The sequence below is a fragment of the Heterocephalus glaber genome, unplaced genomic scaffold (assembly GCF_053883595.1).
Source record: "Heterocephalus glaber isolate CG9 unplaced genomic scaffold, H.glaber_assembly_v1.0 deba00001587, whole genome shotgun sequence".
Taxonomy (NCBI): Eukaryota; Metazoa; Chordata; class Mammalia; order Rodentia; family Bathyergidae; genus Heterocephalus; species Heterocephalus glaber.
The window spans coordinates 1,504,884-1,530,092 of NW_028258365.1; the positions used below are offsets into that span (position 1 = coordinate 1,504,884).

The window sequence follows — 25,209 nt, forward strand, 5'->3', positions numbered from 1 at the left end:
ACATGGGAAATTCCAGAAATAAACAATTCATAAATTTTAAACTGTGAGCTATTCTGAGCAGCATGATGAAACCGTGCTCTGCCCCATTTTGTCTTACCTTGGATGTGAAGCATCCTTTGTTCAGTGTGTCCTTGCTGTGCACGTGACCTAGTTGTAGTCACTTCTGGGCATGTCATCTTGGTTACCACTTTGACTGCCATGATATCTCAGTGCTTATGGTCAAGTGAAACTTACTAAACCTCTGTGACTTAATAATGGTCCCAAAATATTGGAGTATATTGCTGTAATTATTCTAATTTATTAGTTATTATAGATAAACTATTCCTTATTTATTAATTAAATATAACACAGGTATGGATGTCTATACTAAATAGCTTGTATAGGGTTTGGTACTATCCATGATTTCAGGCATTCAGTGGGGGCCTTGGAACATATTTTTTGAGTCTTAGGGGGATTTACATATGCTATGCAAGATGTAGCTAAGACATGTTTAAAATTATGAAATCACAAGATTAGTTTGCCTTTTAGAAATATTACTGCAGTCAAAAGTGAGGAAATGAATTGGACAAGAACCAGCCTGCATGAAAAAAAAAATGTGATTCACTCATCTGGCAATAGAATACTCAGCAGATGAGTTCTAGGAGTTTGGATTATCTTTTAAATTTCTTTTCAACTTTCTTTTTTTATTTTATGGAAAAATAAAAATGTCATAACAGAATACTAAGAAGATAACAATAGTTATTACGCTATGTATTATTATCTTTAAATTAGTTACTCAGCGCAAGACATGAAACCAAAAGATTCTTACAAAAAAGAAACAGGTAACAAAAGCTTTCTTTTCAATCATGTGAAATACACTATCAGTATAAATGAAACAAATCCATATATACGGAGATAGGATGGTCTTAGCCAATAATTAATTACTGAAAGACCTCTAGAGAAATAAATGAAGGTAAAATTCTCTCTCTCTCTCTCCTTCTCTCTCTTTCTCTTTCTCTCTTCCTCCTTCCCTCCCTCCCTTCTTGGAAAGGAGACAAAATCGTCAAGAATTTCCAGATTTCTAAGTAGAACGACGGTGGTCATGCTTTTTATTAAGAAATAGAAGCCATGTAAGGGTCAAAGGTTAAGAATGATTTAATATGTTCACTTTGAGATATATGGACATAGCAGTAGAGGATACCAGGAAAGGAGGGGCTGGCAAGACAACTGTAGAAGTGCACCTGGACCACGTGGGTCCTTCCTCACACTCCTGACTTAACACAAGGATGGTATGTGAAGCTCAGTACTCATGACTGTGCAGGGAATTGGGACTTTATTCATGTTAATATGATTTTCTAGAGGGGTAAATTGCAGCATCTCTGAAATTTAACCACCTGAGTACTAAGAAACTCTACTTATAGGAATTTATCAAGAAGAAACATAAATTTGTAGATTTATGAATAAAAATATATCTTGCAAGTATAAGTGGTCATAACAAAAAATTAGAAATGATCTAAATGACCAGCAGTCACATATTTGTTCATTACTTACATTCAAACAATAAAATTCTACCCAGATTTTAGAAAAAAAAAGCTTTACATGGTCTGAATTGAGATTCTGTCAAAGTATTTTAAAGTGAAAGCATATTTACCTGTTTACATGCTAACATCGTATTTCTATGTTTTACAGAAATAGCAACAAATATCAGTAAGTCCTTGCCATGTGCCAGTAGAGTAGTAAATGCTTGATATATATTAACTCTTGAAATTTTCAGAACAACTTTCTAGGGTACACAGTAGTATTGCTACTTTACAAGGAGTAAGGTACAGAAAGGTGAGGTGTTCTGATTAATGCCGTAAAGCTAGAAGGTGTGAGCACCAGAATTTAAGTCCAGGCAGAGTATAGAGTCTATGAATTGTCTGAGATGAAAGATTTTGCTTGCTCCAGAATTAAGGCTGCAAAAATTAAATGGAGTGACAGGAAAGTCAAGAATATTAGACTCTCATGACTTGAATTTGTGAAATAGGAATAAAAGCTACTATAAATTTAAATAATTTGAACCTCCTAGAAGAAATCTTTTAGCAAAGTACACTAAACAGCTCAGATCAGTTTATTTTGGAAAAGAAGGCTTCTTTATTCTTTGAATTTTTGTGCTACAAGCAAGTCTTACCTTTGTATACAACTAAGAAAAAGAAGAAGAAGCCTACATTATGAATTCATTGGGATGATATGTAGTTTAGAAAAATTCCTCCCATTGAGTTGCACTACATTAGATCAACACTTTGCAAGCCTCAATTTCACCCTGTACGGGATGGTCAAATCTCATGGGGTTATTCAATTAACAGCATTTATTTTCCTATTCCAAGCTATAGATGAGAGATATAGCTCTTTTCTTCTTGAAGATGTGGTTTGTGTACAAGAAGCTGTTACTGTTTGCTAAAATAAGAGCTGAACTTGGAGCTACAAGTGGCCAGTGGGGAACCATCTCACAGGAAGAAGAAAATACATCCCCAAGGAATCAAATTATAATCAACACAGAAAGTTAAATTGCCCTCTCCTTCAAAATGTCGTACCATCAGTAATTGGACATGGTTCAAAGGGGGGGAAAAAAAGAAAATATCGGGGGTTTTATTTCTATTTCCATTGTGCCTATGTGATTTCATTATACTGATTGCAAAAAATGTTATGACAGAAAGTGCTCTTTCTGAAGGGAAAAACAAAAGCTGTATTGGAAAGTGAATGAGAGATGAGTTTTAGCTACCACCTCTGAGACTGATATTTTTAAATAGCTTAGCACTGGTGTATTGGACATGACTTCCAAAGAAACACAAATAAGCTATTGTGAAAATAAAGAGCATTATGTTTATATTATATATAATATGCCTTTCAGGAATTAATCATGGGCAGTTTTGAAATTTTGAATCAATAATAGAAAAAGCATAAAGATGTACATTATATAGGCAACAAAAGCCTGGAAGTGGATATACCGATATGGTACCAGTAACTGTTATGTTGGGGAGGAAGATTAGGAATGCTTTAAATTTTTCCTACATTTTTATATAGTACTTCAAATACAATTTTTGTGTGATTTGAAATGTATCAGTAAAATAATTAAAATATATACCATTAAAAGATCAAAATACTACTACTTAAGATAAAAATGACCAAACCTATAGATTCATACAAAATACTAAGCAGAATTAGGATCTCAGACCAAGTGGCTCTATCAGTGACTGACAAGACAAATGCGCTTGAGAAATAGATCAAATTAGAGACAGAAAAAGACCTCAATAGGGGAAATAATTTTGTCTCCTGCCCCAATCAAATCACAGATATATGCATTTGAATCCCACATTCTTTTTTTTATAAAAAGAGATAAGACAGATTAAGTCTGAGCATGGAAGTGAAAGACTTCAAAGCAAGTATTTTTCTACTGAGCAGTCAGTCTACTCATCTGTACTATACAGTAGGCATAGAAAAGACTCAGAAAGCTTCTGAACATTTTACTTGAACATCCAAGTTGTATACCACCAACTAAAAATCTTCATTTAGATTTTATCTCCATCAGGTTACATAGCAGTCAGTGATTCCATCTGAAAAATTCATTTCCAAGGCAGTAGTGTGAAGTTCTGGCTCCAGTTCTCCTGTTCTGGATTCATTCCATGCCTGTTAGATTGCAGGCTATAGGCAGATGCTTTCTCTGATGTGTTCCCCCCCCTTTATACAATTAGCCTCCTATTAATAACAGAGAATGAGGAAATAATCTGCTTGCATTTTTCTAACAATTTAAAAAAAAATTCTCAGTTCCAGAGTTTTTGCTTTGTGAATGAATAATTACTGATGCATGGAGAGTAAGACTTGTTTAATTCTGCATTACTGTTTGCTATGTTGTGAATTCTCAAGTTCCCCATAATCATCAAGGTGATGATATTAGAAAATAGGACCTTCATTTAGGAGGTAATTAGGTCACAAGTGTTTTACCTCCTTGAATGAGATTAATAATCCTGTGAGGATCCAGAGGGCTGTCTTGGCCTTCTACCATGTGAGAAATAAGCCTTCACCACACACTCAATCTGCTAGCATTTTTCTCTTGAATTTTCCAGCCTCCAGAACTATAAGGAATAAAATTCTGTTATTCATAAATGACCTAGGTAAAGTATGTCCTTACAGCAGCAGGAAAAGATTAAAACACTGTTTTATTTCCTGCTTAAAATTCCCAGAAATTCTAGTATAATCCATAATTTTTGTAGCTTTAAGTACAGCCTAAAATAGTCCTACTGGTAGAATTTTATTTCAAGATCCTTAAGACTGATTTTTTTTCACTTCAGGTTGAAATTGTGGGGTAAATAATATTGGTTATGGGATCTGGTGCAGGGCTGGTAGTGAGGTAACTAGGGTAATTGGTCAGTCAAGCATTTAACAATGAAATCACTTGCTGGCATTAGATTTGAGTTTATTCCGATTTAGTGGATTGCAAGGAATTAAAATACCATAGGGAGTTAACACCTCCCTCATTGACCTTTTTCTTCTTTACAAAGACATCAGGAAGTGCTTTATCTTAATGAAAAGGTTATGTTTTCAGGTCATGATTCTACTTAGTGAAAGTCCTGGCTGAATCTGATCTTCCTGATGAAATTAGATATGTGCAAAGAGAGCAAAATATGTATTACAGTGATAACTTCTCCTTTCTTTTAAACAATGCTGAAAGGCTCTTTACAAAAAAAAAAAAAGACTCTTTACATCCCCAAGTTTTCACACATAGTATCTAGGTATATCACTGACCCCCAGCACAAGTAGAGGTTTGCTGTCACAAGTGAATTAATAGGTTACAAGTCACTTGATTTTAATTTTTTGAAAAATATATGTAACTAGGATTTTGTTTCTCCTATAAAAGTCTCAAATCTGTAGCATGAAAATCTCTGCACTATGTTTAATTTTAATTGTTTCCAAGACCCAAGTTATTGCAGAGCAAAATTCTTATAGCTTTCTTTTCATACTTCATTTCATTTTATAACTGTCTAATGAGTGTGTTTTAGAATCTCTACACAAAAAAATTGTCAGTGAGTTAGACTACTTCTCTGTACTTCAACAAATGTTTTTTTTCCAAAGACTTTCTTTCCTCTTGATACACACCAATTGAGATTCTGTATAGTTTTCAAGTCAAACTCATTTGTATACCTGGTATGGCATGTATCTAGATATCCTTCCAAAGCCTCATGCACTCATAGGTGAGGCTTTGGGGAGGTGGCTGGGTCATGTGTGTGTGTGATAATGAAATTAAGGGTTTGTGGTACTGGATTAATCTACTAACAGGTTTAGCATAGCTCTGGGTGTGGTCAAATGGATTTAGAGAAGACAAGACGAAAGCCCCACCATGGATGTGGGTGGCACCAACCAATAGACTTGTAGTTTGGATGAAATATAAAGGGACAGAAAGAAGGCAAGCTCACTGCATGTTCTCTTCTGCCTGCACTTCCATGGACTGTTTCTCTTCTCCCATGCTACCCTGCCTTGGTGCCAGCCAACTGTGGACTGAATCCTTTACAAACTGTGATCTGAAATGAACCTTTGCTCCTTTAAATTTGTGTGTTGTTTATTTTCTCTCAGCAACACAAAAAGTAACTAAGGCAGTACCTATTCCTGTTTCTACTCTCCGCACGATGCACCTGTTTTCTCACAGCAGTATGGATGCACATTAGACTCACTGGGGAAGCTTTTAAAACAGCAATGCCTGGGCTGCCTTCCCAAAGACTAAGATATGATCAGTCTGGGGTGATACTATGTCATGAGTAAAATGTTTTAAAGCTCTAAAAGTGATTCTGATCTGCAGACAATGTTGAGAACCTCTGCTTTACTGTATATATTATTAATGTTACTGTATTTTGAGTTTTTTTAAACTTTCCTTATGGAATTTCTAGCACTTATTTTCAGAGACTATTCATACCACCTGACTGATATGTGAATTCCAATATCTATTGAACTTGATCTGTAGACTACTGGTATACAAAGTGCTCTATGAGGTACTGTGGAAGGTCCAAATTTCAAAATCATCATCTCTTACTCACAAGAACACCACTGATTATGAAAATATGAGGTAAGAATAAAGCATAATTTACCATTACCGAAATCTAGTAAGGCTACTATGGAAATAAAAGAAGTTAAGGGAGAAAGGCAAGCCATCTTGAGAAATAAGGAAGGTTTAATGATGATCAGGGAATCAGGAAAGACCATTTGTAAAATTTTGAATAGGATTATACAGACGGTTTTGACAGAAAAAAGGAAAATGGTAGGGAGATGAGGAGGCAGGAGAATTTCTCATGAAATGGAATAGAATAAGGAAAGGCCCAGAGGTGAAAAATGTATATAGTCTATTAGGAAATAGTTCCATAGATAGCATTTAAGAAGTAACTACAGGAGGAGTGGGTGATGAAGGCGGAATGTTATGAAATCACAGAGGCTTTGAGTATTAGGTAGATAAGCATAGACTTTTTCAAAATTTCTGAGTGAAGGAATAATACACTCAGGTATTTGTGCTTTTAAAAGATCAATCTTCCTGACTACCTTGAAATTTTTAAAAGTACATTTATACAGGACCTGATCTGTATTATAAGGTACCACAAGCAAGATTTTTCAGATGCTAAATAAACTTTTTCATTATGTGGTCATTGTATTCATCAAGAACTAGATCACTAAGGAACAGAAATATAAATCATTATCTGTTTTCAGATGATAATGTATTTCTTTGCTCAGCTGAGAAGAAAATAAATGAAGATTAAATAGAATAATGACAGTGCTAGTTTCCCAAAAATGTGGCCTAAAAGACTTGACTGTTCTTTGGGAGTGAGATTTCAAAAGAAAGAAGAGAGAAAGAAATTTCCTTCATTTAAGGTGATTCTCTTCATTGCAAACTGAATTATTTACTTTAAAATACAAGATACTAATTTTATAGTCAGATTTACTTCTATATATTGGCTTTGACTGAGAAATGTAAAGTTTGTTGCTTAAATTATCTATGAAAAAAATATTAGCATGGTGTAATATTTGTTTGGAAATTAAGTCTTTCCTTAGGGGCAGCTCTTAGTGGACAGGCCAATATGAAGTCACCTCAGCAAGCCATATTTGACCTATGTACTTCCTGATGGAGCCACACTAAGTTAATTTTAAAATATTTTATTGCATTTTATAAATAATAATAATAAAGCATTTGGACATATAACATAAAAAACTTATTGGAATCAGTATTTACAAGCACTAATTACACTTTTCTCTTACTTTTAACTTAAATTTAATCCTAGATCTGTGAATGTGGGTGTGTTTCTATGTAACATCTCAGTGAGGAGTGAAAAAAGTGAAGAATTCAGATATTTGCACAGACATTACACCTTGAGAAACATTACTCAGGGTGCAGTTACACAACTCAACATTTATCTTTGCCAATAACATATCAGGGTATTTATAAAATTATATGGTTATGTTCCATGTTTCATCTAAAATACTAATACCTTATGTTTAAGTCAATTCTAGGTGCCCTGTGTAAAGATTTTAGTCTTTTAATTATGTTATCCACTTTAAAATTTGATTGAAAAAGAAAACAAAAATAATTAAGTGAATTCTCAAGGTAAAGACTTCTAGTTCCAGACAAGATGGAGTAAACATTATCTATTTTACTTGTGCTAATCACAATAAAACACTCTACACTAACGGTGGAAGTCACATCAAATGACTCCAAGAGATGAAGGAAGCAGGTGGATTGGCCAGGGGCCTGATCACTTAAGAAATGACATGATGATGAGGTCCATGTTTGTTTGTCTTCCTGCTTCCTATATATTTCAACGTGGCTTCCAAAGAAGCCCTCACTGCAGCAAACTGTCAACATCAACGACAACAACACAGCACCCCTAGGTGTGATGGTGCATGCTTGTAATCCCAGCACCCTGTGAGGCTGAAACTGGAGGATTCTGAGTCCAAGCCCAGCCTGGGCAGTACTTTAACATAAAAATAACAAAAGAGCTGATGATGTGGCTCAGTGCAGAGCCCCTGGGTTCAATTTCAGGTAACACACACTTACACACACACACACACACACACACACACTCAAAAAAAAAAAAAAAAGGACTGGAAAAAGAGTGACACAATGGAACCTAAATCTTTTAATCAGATCTACCTGTTCTGGGAGTGAGGACTACAAAATATTCATATCCCTCTCAAAGTATGATACCAAACCATGTCAGTGAGAAACATTTGTCTTAAGTAGAGAAACATTTGTCCTCTGTGACACCTATCTTCTGCTCCCATTCCCACTTCAGAAAGAGAAAAAACCCTCCTTGGTGGTGTCTGTGGTTTGAAGTGACTTGTGATTCCCATGAAGTAAACTGGAGATTGCTCTTCCCAGAAGTTTTGAGTTTTCTATCACTGGAAAACTGATTTTTATTCACTACTGCAGTAAGGCAACAGAAACATTTTCTAGAGTAGAAAGATTTGGGGAAAAACTATGACTATTAAGAGCTAACCTGAGAGTCTCTTTATGAAGATGGAATAGTTCTACATGATGATTATGATATTGACACTCTACACATATAACACCATTTCATAGAAATATAAACCTTCACCCACAGGAACAAAAACTAGAGAGAAATACAAATAAGAACTATAGTTGAGTTAATAGTATTGTGCCAAATTCAATACTTTAAGAAAAAGAGAAAGAAAACTAATATATATGTAATTTATATATTTATATAATAGTGTGTCAATTATTCAATTCTAACTTACTTTAAATTTTTTCCTCCTGAACATCCGGGCACCAAAAAAGCATATAAAAAATTATATGTGACAAATGTGATCAAACTTTAAGAAGTTCTGCTTTCCCTGCTCAAACAGATTTTCTAATGCTATTACTAAACCACCTGTGAATAAGAATGAGTCTTTTCCCCTGATTCTCAGAATTTGGGTTCTGAATCTAAAAAGAGTAGCTATTTGAAAATGGGAGTTATTCTGCACAGCTGGATAATGTCCTTTATGGTTGGCATTGAGAGTAGTCGTAGCCAGAGACTAGTACAGGGAGCGGCCATCTGCATGAAGTGGGGGTAAAGTATGCATGCAAAAGCTGTATAAGGCAATACATGTTAAGTGCTAAAACCCACAAACTGAGGAAGGACATAATAGAATTATAAATGGCAATAATACTTTGGTTTTTGTGCCATGCCTTTTCTCTAAGGAACAGAAAGTTTTCTCATCACTGAATGGACAATGCTATATATTGATATTTCCTTTTCAAATGGCACAGCTGAAAGATGAGGCACTTATGCGGCCTGTCTCAGGCCAGATGGAGATCACTAGTAGGGTCAGAGTTATAAAAAAGAACCGACATTTTGTATGAAGTGTCTATGACTTCAAAGTTAAATTAGATGACGTTAAGAAGCTAAACTCTGATCACTAGTCCTTGAGTGAGCAATAGCTACTTCTAGAATATCACCCCTTTGCAACATGGCTTTCAGCACCATGTTCTGCCAGCACAGTATTACTCAATAAGCACACTGTTTAGGGATTTCGTTTACTCTATTTTTTTTCTCAAGTAGTTCGGAGAAATTCAATAACCTTAAGTTACCTAATGGCTTAGAGATGACAAGAACTATTCATTATGCCAGACAAAGTTCTTTATCCTTGTCTATAGATTCGTTCAAAGGGAGGATACTATCTTTAAGAGAATATGCATTTCTTTTCTGTCTTTACTTACTTTCTTCTCTCTGTTTCGAATCTATGGAGCAGTTTCCGAAGACCACCATTCTTAAATCCCTGAAAATGGGCTGCTGGGGCTCCAACAGTGATGACATCATACAGAGCATCTGGAAGAGGAATGGACAAGGAGATGAACACTTTGCAAGCATCAATTACATGCTGTTCGCACTCGAGCACACATACTGTGGGAAGTTGGAGAAATTATTCTGTTTAAATTGGTAGGAATAACTATGAAGTCTCATCTCTAGGGGGTAAGAGGAGCTAATTGATCTTCCTAAAAGCCACCTGGGCACCTAAACAAGTTATAACATTTTCCTGATTTATGACTACATCTTAATTATATGCTACAGTGTAGAACAATATGTTTTCTCAGTCCTCTCTCTACTTACTGAGATAAGATGTTAATTGGTCTTTTGTGTATTTTACTTTATTGAGTTTTGCATCATTTAATTTGCAATCATATTGAAATTCAACAATAATGAACAATCCTTCAACCACATTTGACGGAGAGAAGAATCAAAATAATGCAATTTGGCTCAAGGACAGAACAATACTGGGGCATTTAAAAAATCTATATAAGTCATTTCCTACTTCTGTATGTCTTACACAATTTCAAATGCATACTTCTGCAATTTCCTCAGGGGATATGGGAAAAATGCACAAAATGTCTCTTAATTTATCTTCCAGTCAAATACTTTGTTTTTATAATACAACATCCATACATTTAAATTGAAACACAGTCCTTTGGTCTTGAAAGCCATCAGGTTTCACATATATTAAGTGTATGATTCAAAACATGTCATCATTTTTGCATTCTAATAATGAAAAATATCCCCATAAAGAGGAAGACAGTGAATGCCCTCTTGCTAAACTACATTTTATTTGAGAAAACTAATTTCATAGTAGATCTTTTTCAAATTGATTTTGGTATTGATATATTGGTTGTTTTTCTGGATCTCATTTTTCAAGAAAACATGGATAATTTTGTAAGCCACAGGTAAATGCCATATCTTTTTCAGAGTTGCTCAATCCAGATATATCTGAATGATCTTTGTTGAAAAAAAAAAAACCAACAGTAAAACATGTTTTTGAATGAAAGACTTCAGTAACACTCCAAACACTTAAGGTCAGAAGAAACACAATACTATCCAAATCAACCTATATATATGGCATATGGTAAAAAATTAATTAATTGATCTCTGTGATAGTAATCTTTTTCCAATTTACAAGTCACTAATAAACAAGAAATCACCTTTTTAAAAGATAATAGAACACTAGATTTATAAGAAATTTAAATATTTCCTAATCCACAAGAATTCAGCCTATAGCTAAGAAAAGCAATTCAGAGTGACTTGGTTATATGTAGATTGTACAAGTGTACCTGCTATACTTCATGGAAGGGACATGGCTAGCTCAAAGAGTCATGAGGTTGCCCAAAAGTTACACAGGTAAATTCTAGTCTATCTTTATGTATCCAATAAGAAACAAAAAAAGGGGATCTGGAAAAAATGAAATTAGAACTAATTTCTCAGATAACAGGAGAAATTGTGCTCCTAGTGCAAAACATGATTAATAAATCTATAGAGGAGCTGAGGAACATGATGGAATCCCAAAATAGGAAACAAATGGAATCCATAAAACAGATGAAAACAGATTTCCAGGAGATGAAAACTCCATTGAAAGTCTACACAGCAGAATGAGCCAATGTGAGGAAAGAATTTCAGATACAGAAGATAGGATTGCAATTAATGACCAGGACAAGAAAAACTGTTCCAAAATTATAAGGGAACACTAGAAATCAATCCAGCAGCTGCTAGATGATGCAATGATGAATAACATAAGACTGATTGGAGTCAATGAAGAAACAGGAGAGAGTGGAGATGACATAAAAAAAAAACTCATCGCAGACGTAATGCCAGAAAACTTTCCAAGCAGGGGAAAAGAACTTGACATACAGATAAGTGAGGCATATAGGACTCCAAATAGCCTTGATCAAAAAAAATCTACACATAGGCCTATAATTGTTAAGATTCCAGAAACTCAACAGAAGAACAAAGTTCTACAAGCAGTTAGAGAAAAGAAACAAATCACATACAAAGGAAAGCCCATCAGAATCACAGCAGACTTCTCAACACAAACCATCAAGGCAAGAAGAACTTGGAGTGACATATTCCAAGCCCTAAAAGAAAACAGCCTCCAACCCAGATTGATGTACCTTGCAAAACTATCTTTCAAAATTGATGGACATATAAGATACTTTCATGACAAAGAGCACCTTAGGAACTATGTGAATATAAAACCAGCACTCCAAAGAATTTTACACAATAACCTAGGAACAGACATTGAGGACCACAAACCCAGGAAGCAAAGCAGAATGAACCCATCTGGCACAATAACAAATTAAATGTAAAGGGGGAGAACCCAACAAAAAGAAAAAGTCATGGCAATGGTAAGTCAATACGTTTCAGTTATAACCATCAATGTTAATGGTCTCAATTCACCAATCAAAAAAAACCAGACTGGCAGAATGGGTCAAGAAGCAAAATCCAACAATATGCTGCATACAAGAAACACACTTCATTCAAAAGGAAACTCATTGACTGAAAGTTAAAGGGTGGAAAACAATATTCCATGGAACAGGAACCCCCCCAAAAAACAGGAGTATCCTGCTATCCTCTTTGCAGATCAAGTAGATTTCAAACAAACACTGATTAAGTGAGATGAAGAAGGACACTACATCCTTGTAAAGGGAACAATCCAAAGGAAGAGATGACAATCATAAACATATATGCACTAAACACGAGTGCACCCAACTATATAAAACAAATACTAACGGACATGAAAAGTCATATATGCACTAATACAATTGTAGTGAGGGACCTCAACACCCCACTGTCACAAATAGATAGATCAACTAGACTAAAAATAAGTAATGAAATACTAGAAGGAAATCGAGCTCCTGAACAAATGAACTTAACAGATGTTTACAGAGTCTTCCACCCCACAAAATCAGAATACACATTCTTCTCAGCTGCACACGGGTCATTCTCCAAAATAGACCACATACTCACACACAGAACATGTGTAAGTAAGTGCAAAGGAATTGAAGTTATCCCCTGTATATTATCAGACCATAGTGTGATGAAATTGGAGATTCATAGCAAAAGAAACTCAAAAAATTTCATAAACACGTGGAAATTGAACAACACACTTCTGAATAACCAATGGGTCATAGAGGAAATTAAAGAAGAAATAAGACAGTTCCTTCAATTAAGTAACAATGACAGTACAACATATCAGAATCTATGGGACACAATGAAAGTAGACTTATGAGGGAAATTTATAGCAGTGAATATGCATATTAGGAAAACAGAATGAGCCCAATTAAACAACCTAATGCTGAACCTCAAGCTTCCAGAAAAAGAAGAGCAGGACAACCCCAAAGCTCATACAAGGGAGGAAATTATAAAGATCAGAGGAGGAATCAATGTAATGGAGACCAGGAAAATGATACAAAATATCAATGAAGCCAAGAGTTGGTTCTTCGAAGGAATCAACAAAATTGACAAACCTTTAGCCAACCTTCTCAGAAAAAGGAAAGGCCCAAATCCATGCAATTAGGAATGAAAAGGGTGAAATTACAACAGACTCAGCAGAAATCCAGAGGATCATCAATACCTACTTCCAGAACCTATACGCCAGTAAGATGTAAAACACAGAAGAAATGGACAGATTCCTAGATACATGTGAATTACCAAAGCTGAATGAAGAAGACCTAAAAATTCTAACTAAACAACCCAATATCAACCAATGAAATTGAAAATGTAATTAAAAACTTAACAACTAAGAAAATCCCGGGTCCTGATGGCTTCACTGCTGAATTCTACAAGACATTTGGAGAGGAACTACTGCCACTACTGTTTAAACTCTTCAATGAAATTGAAAGGGAAGCAATACTCCCAAATTCATTCCTGGAAGCAAGCATCACCTTGATCCCCAAAGCAGAGAAAGACCCAACCAAAAAGGAGAACTGAACTATAGGCCAGTCTCACGAATGAACACAGATGCAAAAATCCTTAACAAGATACTGGCAAATAGAATGCAGAAGATCATCAAGAAGATCATACACCCTGATCAAATGGGATTCATCCCGTGGATGCGGGGATGGTTCAACATACTCAAATCAATCAATGTAATACACTGTATCAATGGAGCCAAGGACAAAAACCATATGATTATCTCCATAGATGTAGAAAAATCATTTCACAAAATCCAACATGCATTTATGATAAAAACCCTACAAAAAATTGGAATAGATGGTCTCTACCTCAAACTGATAAAAGCCATCTATGAAAAACCAACAGCCAATATCATACTAAATGGTCAAAAACTGAAATCTTTAACACTAAAATCAGGAACAAGACAAGGATGTCCACTATCACCACTCTTGTTCATTATAATTTTGGAAACATTAGCCACAGCAATTAGACAAGAGAAAGAAATAAAAGGAATAAAGGTAGGAAATGAAGAAGTCAAATTGTCATTATTTACAGACGACATGATACTGTATGTAGAAGACTCCAAGAACTCCAGTAAATGTCTTCTAGACTTAATAACGAAATTCAGTCAAGGAGCTGGTTACAAGGTCAACACACAAAAATCAATAGCTTTCCTCTACACCAATGACAGACTCACTGGGGGAGAAATAGGGCAAACAATTCCTTTCACAATAGCATCCAAAAAACTGAAATACCTAGGAATCAACCTAACAAAAGAAATCAAAGACCTCTTCCATGAAAACTATAGCACTCTGAAAAGAGAGATTGAAGATGATATCAGAAAATGGACAGACAGCCTCTGCTCCTGGGTAGGAAGGATTAATACAGTGAAAATGGCCATACTTCCAAAACTGCTATATAGATTCAATGAAATTCCAATTAAGATCCCAGTGGCATCCTTCATGGACCTTGAGAAAACAATCCAAAAATTCATTTGGAACAAGAAGAGAGCCAGAATAACAAAAGCAATTCTAGGTAACAGAGACATGGCAGGGGGTATCGCAATCCCCAACCTGCAACTATACTACAAAACTACTGTGATGAGAACAGCATGGTACTGTCAAGGAAACAGACCTGAGGACCAGTGGAACAGATTAGAAGATGCAGAAACAATGCCAGACACACTCAGCCATCTCATCTTCAACAAAGGAGCCAAACACCCTCACTGGAGGAAAGACAGCCTCTTTAATAAACGGTGCTGGAAAAATTGGGCTTCAACTTGCCAAAGATTCAAACTAGACCTGTATCTCTCACCATGCACTAAACTAAAATCAAAATGGATTAAAGATCCAAATATTAAAATAGAAACTCTGAACCAGTTGGAACAGAGGTTAGGTAGAACTCTTGAAGACACCAGTGTAGGAAAAGATTTTATGAACAGAACCTCAGTTGCCCATGAAGTAGCACAAACAGTCAACAAGTGGGATATCTTCTTATTAAAAAGCTTCTGCACAGCAAGAGAAACCACCAACAGTGTGAAGAGACAACCCACAGTGTGAGAAAAAATCTTCACCTGTTTTTCCTCAGACAAAGGTCTACTATCTTGAACCTATGAAGAACTTAAAAAGATCAGACCTCCCAAATTTAAAGACCCAATCTGAAAATGGACATCTGAAATGAGCAGAAATTTCTCAGACAAGGAAGTAGAAATAGCCAATAAATACATGAAAAAATGTTCAACATCACTGGTCATTGGAGAGATGCAAATGAAAACAAAACTGAGATTCCACCTCATTCCAGAAAGAATGGCTGCTATCATGAAATCAACCAATAACAAATGCTGGTGGGGCTGTGGGGAAAAAGGAACCAGACTCCACTGCTGGTGGGAGTGTAGACTGGTGCAAGCACTGTGGAAATCAGTATAGAGATACCTCAAAGAACTAGGACTGGAAGTCCCATTTGACCCCACTATTCCATTACTGGGGATCTTCCCCAAAGAATTAAAAGAATCATACCACAGTGATATATGTGCGCCCATGTTCATAGCAGCACAGTTTGTGATAGCTAAAACTTGGAAACAGCCCAAATGCCCATCAACTGGAGACTGGATAAAGAAAATGTGAGGTTTTTAAAAATAAAATGGAGTACTACTCAGCCATCAAAAATGAGAAATTATAGACATTTATAGCTAAGTGGATGCACATTGAAGCTATACTCTTAAGTGAAATAAATAGGACACACATGTATAAATACCAAATAGTTTCTCTGGTGTGAGAAACTGAAAGTGTAAATAAGGACAAAAATGTATAATAGGTAATGTGAAATAGGAAGAAAAGGGGCAAATGGAAAGGAAGTGGCAGGGGTAGGGGAAAAGAAAGAAGGGTATGGAATTAATATGAGAAAATGGAAAAATAGGAACAAAATCTTTGTAAATAGGGAGGAATGGAGGGGTTGAAGAGAGGGCTGGGCAAGGGTGAAGAATAAGAACCAAGAGAGACTATGTAAAGGGGTAAATTTCCAATGACGAATGTCATTATATTGTATACCTAAAATGTACCAATGACTAGAATGAATAATCGATAATGCAAAATAGGAAGACAATGTCCAAAGGGGTAGGGGTAGTGGGAGGGGCAGGGGAAAGGAAAGAAGGGAAAGGAAAAATGATGAGAAATGGAAAAAATGGAAATAAAGTCTTTGTAAATAGAGAAGGGTGGAGGGGGTGAAGGGAGGGCTAGGAATGGGGAAAAAATAAGAATCAAGATGCATCATGTAAAGGTACAAGTTCCCAATGATAAATGTAATTGTGTTGTATACCTAAAATGTACCAATAAAAGAATTTTTTTAAAAATGCTATTTCCAAGACAATAATATGAAAGCTTGACTTTATATTATCCTTTTAAAAATATCTCCTTTTAGTCCAGGGATTTAGCTCAGTGGTTCTGCCACCTGTCTTGTAAGCACAAGGACCCGAGTTCAATCTTGGTACCAAAAAAAAAATCTCCTTTCATTCTACTATTGCCATAGTTTGTTTGTAGCCTTTTAAAAGCCATTTAATAGAAATGAGAGAGTTCTATTTTTTGCAAAAGATCTCTAAAATTCTTTCAATCGTAATGTACTGCTAATGAAAAGAATTGTAGACACACTGAGCTCATATCACAAGGCACAATTTAAGCTAACCCCCATCTTTAAAGTGGCTTGCAAAATCGTTTGACAGGAATCTTAAGGTTTTAAGGATTTTAAAGAGAAATCTCTTTCAATATAGTCGCAGCAATTTGACATCATCCCTGACGGTTACAACACTTCATCGATGAGATGATATGCCCAAACTCTGGAGGGAGCTCTAACAACCCTTTACTTACTCTTCCCCCAGGGTAGTGATTAGAAAATGAAGAGCCAAAGAGGTCAGCTGACATTCCTAGAGATGACAAACTCTGCCTCATGTTGAACTTGATTACAACTGCAGCTTTACGATAGCAAATAGTTTTGCTTTATTTTAAAACATCATTAGTTAAAGCTCTTTCAGTGCAACTCATAGATCCCTACTTGAGATGTGAAAAAAGCAAATAAACAAAAATAGCAGTGTGTGTGTGTGTGTGTGTGTGTGTGTGTGTGTGTGTATGTACTGGACAGGAGTGTTTCATTCATGAAAACTCGGGGCAGGAACTGTAGGCTGTAGGCCTAAATCAGGAACTGGAAAGTCATGACAGTAACTCTGTCCCTTCTTTCTTTTGTGGTCTGCTTCCTTATTGTATCTCTGATTTTACTTTCTATGGCTTTTCCAGGCCAGTGTTTAGTTTCCTGGAGCACAGTTAAACTCATTAGCAGAAACTGTCTCTGGAGCCCTAACTGAATAATAAGAGAAACTCAACTGAAAGACCTTAAGTCTCCCCCTGCCACTCTCCTTGTCCCTCACATATGCCATGCGTCCAACTCTGATCATCTGATCATGTTTATGTAGCAGAATGGGCTCACAATGTGAACTCATGCTTATATAGCTAATATATACAGAGCACACAGATTCAAAATTAGTTGTGCATTAATAATGCAAAGTTCCATAAAATGTTTCTATTTTATAAATTGCAGACAAATGTATTACACAGTTACCTAAAAAGTAAACTATCACTAGGTGTAAACTATCACTAAACTATTACTTCTCCAGTGATAAAAAAGCTTTAATTTGAATTCATTAGATCTCACAGCAAAATGCTATTGTAAATCTACAGCATATAAAATAATTAAAGCAGACTGTTATAATATAAAAATCCATGTTTTATAATATCTGCAACTGATGGTCTATGAAAATGAAATTTATTAATTTGTAATAAAAGAAATTTTTTTAATTTGGGGGATTTTTTCTATTGTCGCTGCTGGCAAGTGTGGAAATTCTACTTGTTGCTTTTAATATAAATTGCAAATGAGGATGAAAAATTAACTTAATGGGTGTGGGGATACCCAGAGTTACTTGAAGGTTATTCCATTTTTCAGCATGTGATATCACAACATGAGTTCTCCTTAGTTGCTTGTTTTGAGAACTAATTTTTTATTGGGCGAAGCTGTCTGCTATTATTTGCAAAGTTGCTTCTCTAAATGTGGCAGGCTTATTAATCAAACATGAGTAGGTATAATTTACTAAGGGCAAGAATGAAATAAAAAAGTAGACTACAACCAAATAACTCACCAGTGAAATACCAGGGCTTAACCAATCTTGCATCATTAACTTGCAAAATGTTCTCTGTAATTCAGCTGAACATTCAAATCAGATTCCATGAATCTTAAATAAATTTAACTGCAATTCAAAATCTGTCCAATGTGTTACATAAGCAAGTATATAACTTGGTTTTCTACCATCTATTACAACTTTCAATGTTCCTATTTTACAGTTAAGAAAACTGACATTCAGAGAGGCCAAATAACTTAAAGACAAAGAAGTGGTAGGGCCTCCAAATTTCAGTGGAGTTTTCAATATCTATTAGAATAGGTAGCTGAGGTCTACTGTATGTGTACCTACTGTATCTTAAGTCCAATTTCAAATGATACCTTCTAAACTTAATTATACACATTTTTAAAATATCCTGATAATATAGCATGTGTTATGTCTACATACACATTTATTTTATGTACATGTATTTAGACTGCATGTATTTTATACATGAATAGTTTTAGGAAAAAGTCAGAATACAGTACAATTTAATACATTTCCCATTAATACTCTTAGGAAACGAAGTTATTTTCTTCATTTCCTTCTTAGATCTGCAAAGAGCATAACTAGTCTATCTTTTAACAGCTTTGTCAAAAATCCTCTCATTTATGGGTTGTTTCTAAGACATATAGCATTGAAATGTGCAGATATAATCAAGCTTAACTCAACTTATTAGGGTGGACTCTAGGAAAATATGAGCAATGTTCTCAATAGAAAAGTTTAGATGCAGACACAGATACACAAAAAGAAGACAAGACAAATAAAGTTACAGGAGTGCACCCCATGAAAATGGAGGTTCAGCGAGATGTGCCAAGGATCCCAGCAAACCCAGGGGTCTCCAGGGGGAGACAAGAAGGATTTCTGTGCAAGCTCCAGTGGGAGTATGGTCTTCCTGGTGCTTTGAATTTTGACCTCAGGCCTCCAGAACTCTTAGACAATAAATTTTGATCAGTTAAGGGTCCTGATTTGTGGTATTTTGCTATAGCATCTGTAGGAGGCTGGTACACATTCCAAACCAAACCAACCAGCATAGACTGTGTTTGCATTTCTGAACTTCTTTCTTTTAGTTCCCAGTTTCTTCTATTCAAATCAGAGAATCAGAAGAAAAACATGTTGCTTGCATCCTACTTCATTCTAGTCTACTTTTCACATATCTTGGAAAACAACATATTGCATAAGATTCTTTCATTTTCCAGATGGAAGCATAAAATAAAAGGCCAGTTTGATAATGATTACTCCTTGTTTGGTAGAAGTGTATTAAGGACCATTATCAAATATTTAAACATGCAATTAGAAATGATTTGATACCAATTTGCCATCCCAGTCTATCTAGCTTGATGACGCTGCCATCCATCAATGAGTACATAATCCAAATTATCTGCTTCCCTCATTACCTTATTCCATCAGTCATTAAGTACTCACTTGTGATTATTTCTCTAAAATGCTTCTGTAAGTCATCTTTTCTCTAAATCTAGCTACTTCATTAATTCAAGACTTCATTGTCTTTTAATAAGGTCTTGCTTGATTAATAGTTCTGATAAAACTGAGAGATCCATTTCATTCCAGGGATGTCAAATGCCACCTGTATACTAAAACTGCTATTATTGTATCAGTAGAGATGTTTTCCATACTCCACCTCCCTTCATCAGACATGAGGACAACTTTATTTAGAATAATTTAATGACAGACTTAGGTGACTTTTAAAATGTGGCAGAGCTGCAATTCAAATCCCCCTGTGTTATATTTCTTCTAGATATATAAACATTTTATTATTACATAGAGGTCTTTTCATATTGGCTATTAGGAAAAATATGTTAGTTAATAGTCCTTTAAAATTCTTTATCACTATTGAAACTTTGGGTTTTGAAGACTTTAAAACCAGATCATAGTGCTATGTTCAAACTTTTGACAGTTATGAAGGAAAAGTTCTAAATGCCTTGGCCCAATCCATCTTAGTTCTTTCACTTGACATGACTTGTGGTGAAAAGTACCTAAGCGAAAATTTCAGATTGTTGACAAGGGTTTCAAAACATGATAAAATTGTATGTCAAGATAACTATAACCACACTATAACCACACATCAGCTAGTTGTGTATATATGATTGGTAAGCACAATCTAGAAAACAAAATGCTTAATTTTTCTAATTATAAAACCTCAGTTGATTCTGAGACAGCAGAAATTTAATTTTAATTCTTTTAAAAACCACTTTATTGAAGTATTATTGGTGTATAAAGCTATATATATTTAAAGTTATATAAAGTTATAACAGTTATATAAAGTTATATAAAGCCTATATATATTATATATATATATATATTATATATATATATATTTAAAGTTTGGAGACAAGGACTCACCTTTAACATCACTGTAGCTACTACCAACTTATTTATCACCTTCAAAATTTTCCTCCTTCCCTCTTTATTGATAATGATGAAAATTATTATTGTGTGTCTGTATATAAGAACACAACATAGATTCTACCTTCTTGGCATATTTTAAGTATGCAGTACAGTATTGGGAACTACAAGCTGTCTACTGTAAAGCAGATCTCTAGGACCCTTACATAATTAAAATTTTGAACCCTTTGACTAATACTTCTGTTTCTCCTATCATAAAGCTCCTAGAAACCATATTCCAGTCTTTGTTTCTATAAAATTCAGTGTTTTAGTTTCTCCAGATAAGCAGTATCATGTAGTATTTTTCCTACTGTGACTGGCTTATTTCACTTAGCATGATGTTCTCCTGGCTCAACCAAACTGTAAAAACTGTCAAGGATCCCTTCCTTTTTATAGTTGAATAGTATTCCATTCTTGCTATAGAGTCGACATTTTGGAAATTTCAAATTTTTGATAGAAAATTATATGGACGATTTCTTTATTTCTCTTTCAATGAACATTTAGATTACATTAATATTTGTACAATGGTGAATAATGCTGCAGTAAATGTAGGAATACTAGTCTCTCCTAGGCAACCTGATTTTAATTTCTTTGGATGTAAGTACAAGAATGGAATCCACAGTCATATGGTAGATTTACTTTTAAGTTTTGGAGAAACCTTGATATTTATTATGTCTACAACTATTTACATTTCCACTAACAGTACACAAAGATTCACTCATTTCTGCTTTTCCACACTTGTAACCACTGCATTGCTGACAATACCTACAAAACATGGTATCAGAGTATGTCTTTACACATCACGATGTGGGTATGATTGTATTAATGCACTTATGAAAGATTCGATGATTCAAAGTTGCTTTTGGCTGCCTAGAAAATTGGTACTAGAAGGATGTTTAGAGTATTTGTTACTCAAAAGGGGGAAACTTTTGAGAATGAAAGGCTAAGGTGGCACCAATAACACTGATACTAGGAAAAAGGCATAATAATCTAGGGCCTCAGCTGAAAAATGAGGATATATAGTCATGTCATACACACAGGAACAACTGATAGAGTAATAAGTAAAGAGTGAGATGAGAAAGATTAAAAACACTCTATTAAGAAATGGCAAGGAATTATGCTGAATGGTAATATGACACCATATCAGTTACTGTAGACCCTATTAAGCATCCTTATGAAAACCTCCACACATTTCTCCTTGAAAAACTGAGTACATCAAAATGCTCTACCACTTCCCACTTACTTAATCTTGTACTAACTTGCTCCAATAAAAAGAATGTTCCTGTTGGTAGTCATCTCTAAGAGAAATGGCATGTTATTCCCCACTGGGGCTATGGTTTAAAAAGACAGGTACAAAACAAGTGTTCTTTCTATCTCTCTCTTTCTGTCTTTCTCTTTCTCTTTCTCTTTCTCTCATTTCTAATTCAAACAGTAGCACAAGTGTTAATTACTATTCACCATGAATACTATCTGAGAGAGCTGATATGCTCTTTGAGCACTTTTATTGCTACTCAGTTCAGATGTCACATTTACAGAGTATGGCCCAGAAATCCAGAAATAAACATACTGTAGTCACTTTGGGACTATTTAAGATCAGTACGAGCTTTGGTTTTTTTAATCTTCATCCTTATATAACTCGTAAACTTTTAAATTCTGTCAAGCTTGTCAAGCCTATTAAAGTATGCACTCTAAGATAATTTTCCATTTATAAAAAATTATATATAGTACCTTTCAAGTGAGGGCTGTGCACATGCATTCTTTGTAGGTGTAGATTTATTGGAACAAATTCTAATGTTTTATCTCCTTTGCTGCTGCTTGATTTGAAAGACCCTAGGAGGAAAAAACGAAACATTACTGGTAAATAAATACATTTTTAGAAGTGTATATGTTGACAAATGCATGTGACAAAAATGTTACGAGATTGTCAGAAAGAAAAACACATCTTGTATTTACGGGTTTTCTCAAATTCAGTTATTAAAATATTTTAATTATTCTCATAATAATACTATAAAGTAGAATAGAAAAATTTTTATTTCCTTATTTTGGATTTCCAGATAGTAGAGTTAGAGATAATTTTTAAAGAAAGCTTTGGCTTCCTTATCTTCATAAAAACAATGTTTGTTACTGTTTTCATAAGATATACGTGAAATGCAATTCAGTTTGAATACATAAAGTTGTTGGTTTCCCACCTGTCTCCTTGCTAAGTTCTGTCAGAATGTCTTGGTACATATTCACCATCTGGTCACAGTGAGTGAGGACATTTTTCCTTAGATTGTCCCAGTGTGGAGAAAGTTCACCAAGTTCTTTTATTTCCTGGTTTCTATTAAGAATACAAAAGAGGAGAAACCAATTTGATCTTAGATCTATAGACACAGAACTTTCAATCAGGGTTCTAGAGCTAATAAGAAATTGTTTCAATATCCTTCTCAGAAAAGTTAAGAGTCTACTATCTTAAAATTAAACACCAGAGAAAATATATGTACTTTAGATTACACAAACATTAATAAAACCATTATGACAAAGGGGCAAAAAAGGTTAAATTCCTTGAAATTTTCACAAAGACAGTGAATTTTCTATCCTTAATATATAGAGAAAACTCTGTTAAAAGCAAATACTAAAACAGCAAAGTAAAAATAATTAAATTCCAGCATTCAATGATCCAAAACCAAAGAATATGAGAAAGGCTGCCTATATCTGAGAGAACATGAAATACTCAGGTGACCTAGTATATATGTAATGTAGCTGTAAAATTTTTAATTTCGAATAATAAATGTTATTATGAGATATGGTTTCCTTGGCATTAGTTTTCCCAAAAGGACAATTTAAAGACTGCATGCATATTTATTGTCTCCTTTTCATCAAAAGAAAGAGCTAATCATGCCATTTAGGTTTTAATTATTAACTTTTATCTAAATATCTACCCTTTAGCTAAGTTCATTTAAATCATCAGAATGCCTTTCTAAAATTATAGTGATAAATGGTCTAATATACTGCTTGGTTGGATCTCTTACTCATTTCTGTAACCTTTCACCAACAACATTTTCATGAGGCTAATTTAACCAGCAATGATGAACCTTCTTTGCTATTTTGGCCATGGAACACGCTAAATACCAACCTAATAAATTCAGAAGATATAGAATCTTTAACATCCTGTTAAATGCAAGAATAATGGATGATATGTAAAAATGTGACTTACTTTCAAATATTTGTACCTGTCTTTGTTTTGTTTCAAGGGGAGGACAATGTAGTTTTGCTGGGTCTTTCATCTGCAATCTTCACAGTCTTTGTGAACATTAATAACATTTGCAACTTCTCCAAAGATTAACTTTCATGACATGATTAGTGGGTAATGAGAGTAAAGAGAGTTCATGACCAAAGAACAAGTAGAGACGTTTGAAAAAATGGAGAGTGGGGTTCTCTCCACTTGGTAGAATATTTAAATTGGAGACCAAACAATTACAATTATAATAAAGGATTCCACACTTGACATATCCAAGTCTGGAGGAACTAGGACAATTAGGTCAAGTTTTAGATACATAGTAAGTGATATATATCAATTTAATAGGTAAGGTTTTAGGTTTCGCTTCCACTGGAAATATTAGCAGGGTATTCCTGTCTAATATTAATAGATGTACCATGGGTTGATAATTTATGTTGTATCTAAATCCTTATTAGAAAGAATGTTTTAAAAAGGGAATGGTGAGGAAAGGGGAGAGGTGATATTGAAGCCCCGGTCTCACTATCATATACATACAAGCTAGTAAACATCTTAACTCTGCCTAAGGGAAATTGTGGTCAGAAGAATTCAGTGTTCTGTGAGAAGTGACTGAAGGAGGTTGTACGCTGCTGTTCACAATTTACTGCATTCTGCCAGTATGCCACAACATATATAAAAGATGGCACTATCAGTGCTCACATTCTGAGAAAACCAAACCACCTATATGTCATCATTATAGTGAGAAAAGTTCAAGTATAGGGGAACTATAAAAGGAAAGTAGAGTCGGGAAAAAACAAAACGAGAGTAAGAGTTGCTCTAATTTTTTAAAAAATAAAGAAAAATTATAGTAGTATATTAAAAATAGATACAAAGTTTGCAAAATTTTTAAGTTTTTCAATCAGGAAGCTTAGAGATATTCATTCTTAACCATATTTGATCACTCAGTGAACAAAAATCACTTTATCTAAATCTACTTTCTGTCACAATCTCAAGCCAACAACATGGAAGTAAAAAGAGAATTTACACAGGGAAAGTAACTGCATTGGGTCAAACCTCATAAGAAGACATGGCTGGTTGTTTGGCATTGTGAAATAAACCCAGAGGGGTGATATGGAACCTTTGAAACTTGGAATAGTCTTGTAGATGAAGAAAGAGATATCTGTGTGCCAATTCCTTGCCAT

The 25,209-nt window shown here is 34.7% G+C and overlaps 1 protein-coding gene across 28 annotated transcripts in view; it reads right to left on the reverse strand.

Moving 5' to 3' along the window:
- Inpp4b (inositol polyphosphate-4-phosphatase type II B) overlaps positions 1–25,209 on the reverse strand; it is a 1,082,298-nt gene that overhangs the window by 139,033 nt on the left and 918,056 nt on the right. For all 28 annotated transcript variants that reach the window (XM_087193385.1, XM_087193387.1, XM_021247702.2 and 25 more), the window contains 3 exons: positions 23,001–23,131; positions 22,540–22,641; positions 9,713–9,821 (listed from right to left, as the gene is read on the reverse strand). In XM_087193385.1, the coding sequence (XP_087049511.1) occupies positions 9,713–9,821; positions 22,540–22,641; positions 23,001–23,131 (342 nt within the window). The remainder of the gene's footprint in view (positions 1–9,712; positions 9,822–22,539; positions 22,642–23,000; positions 23,132–25,209) is intronic.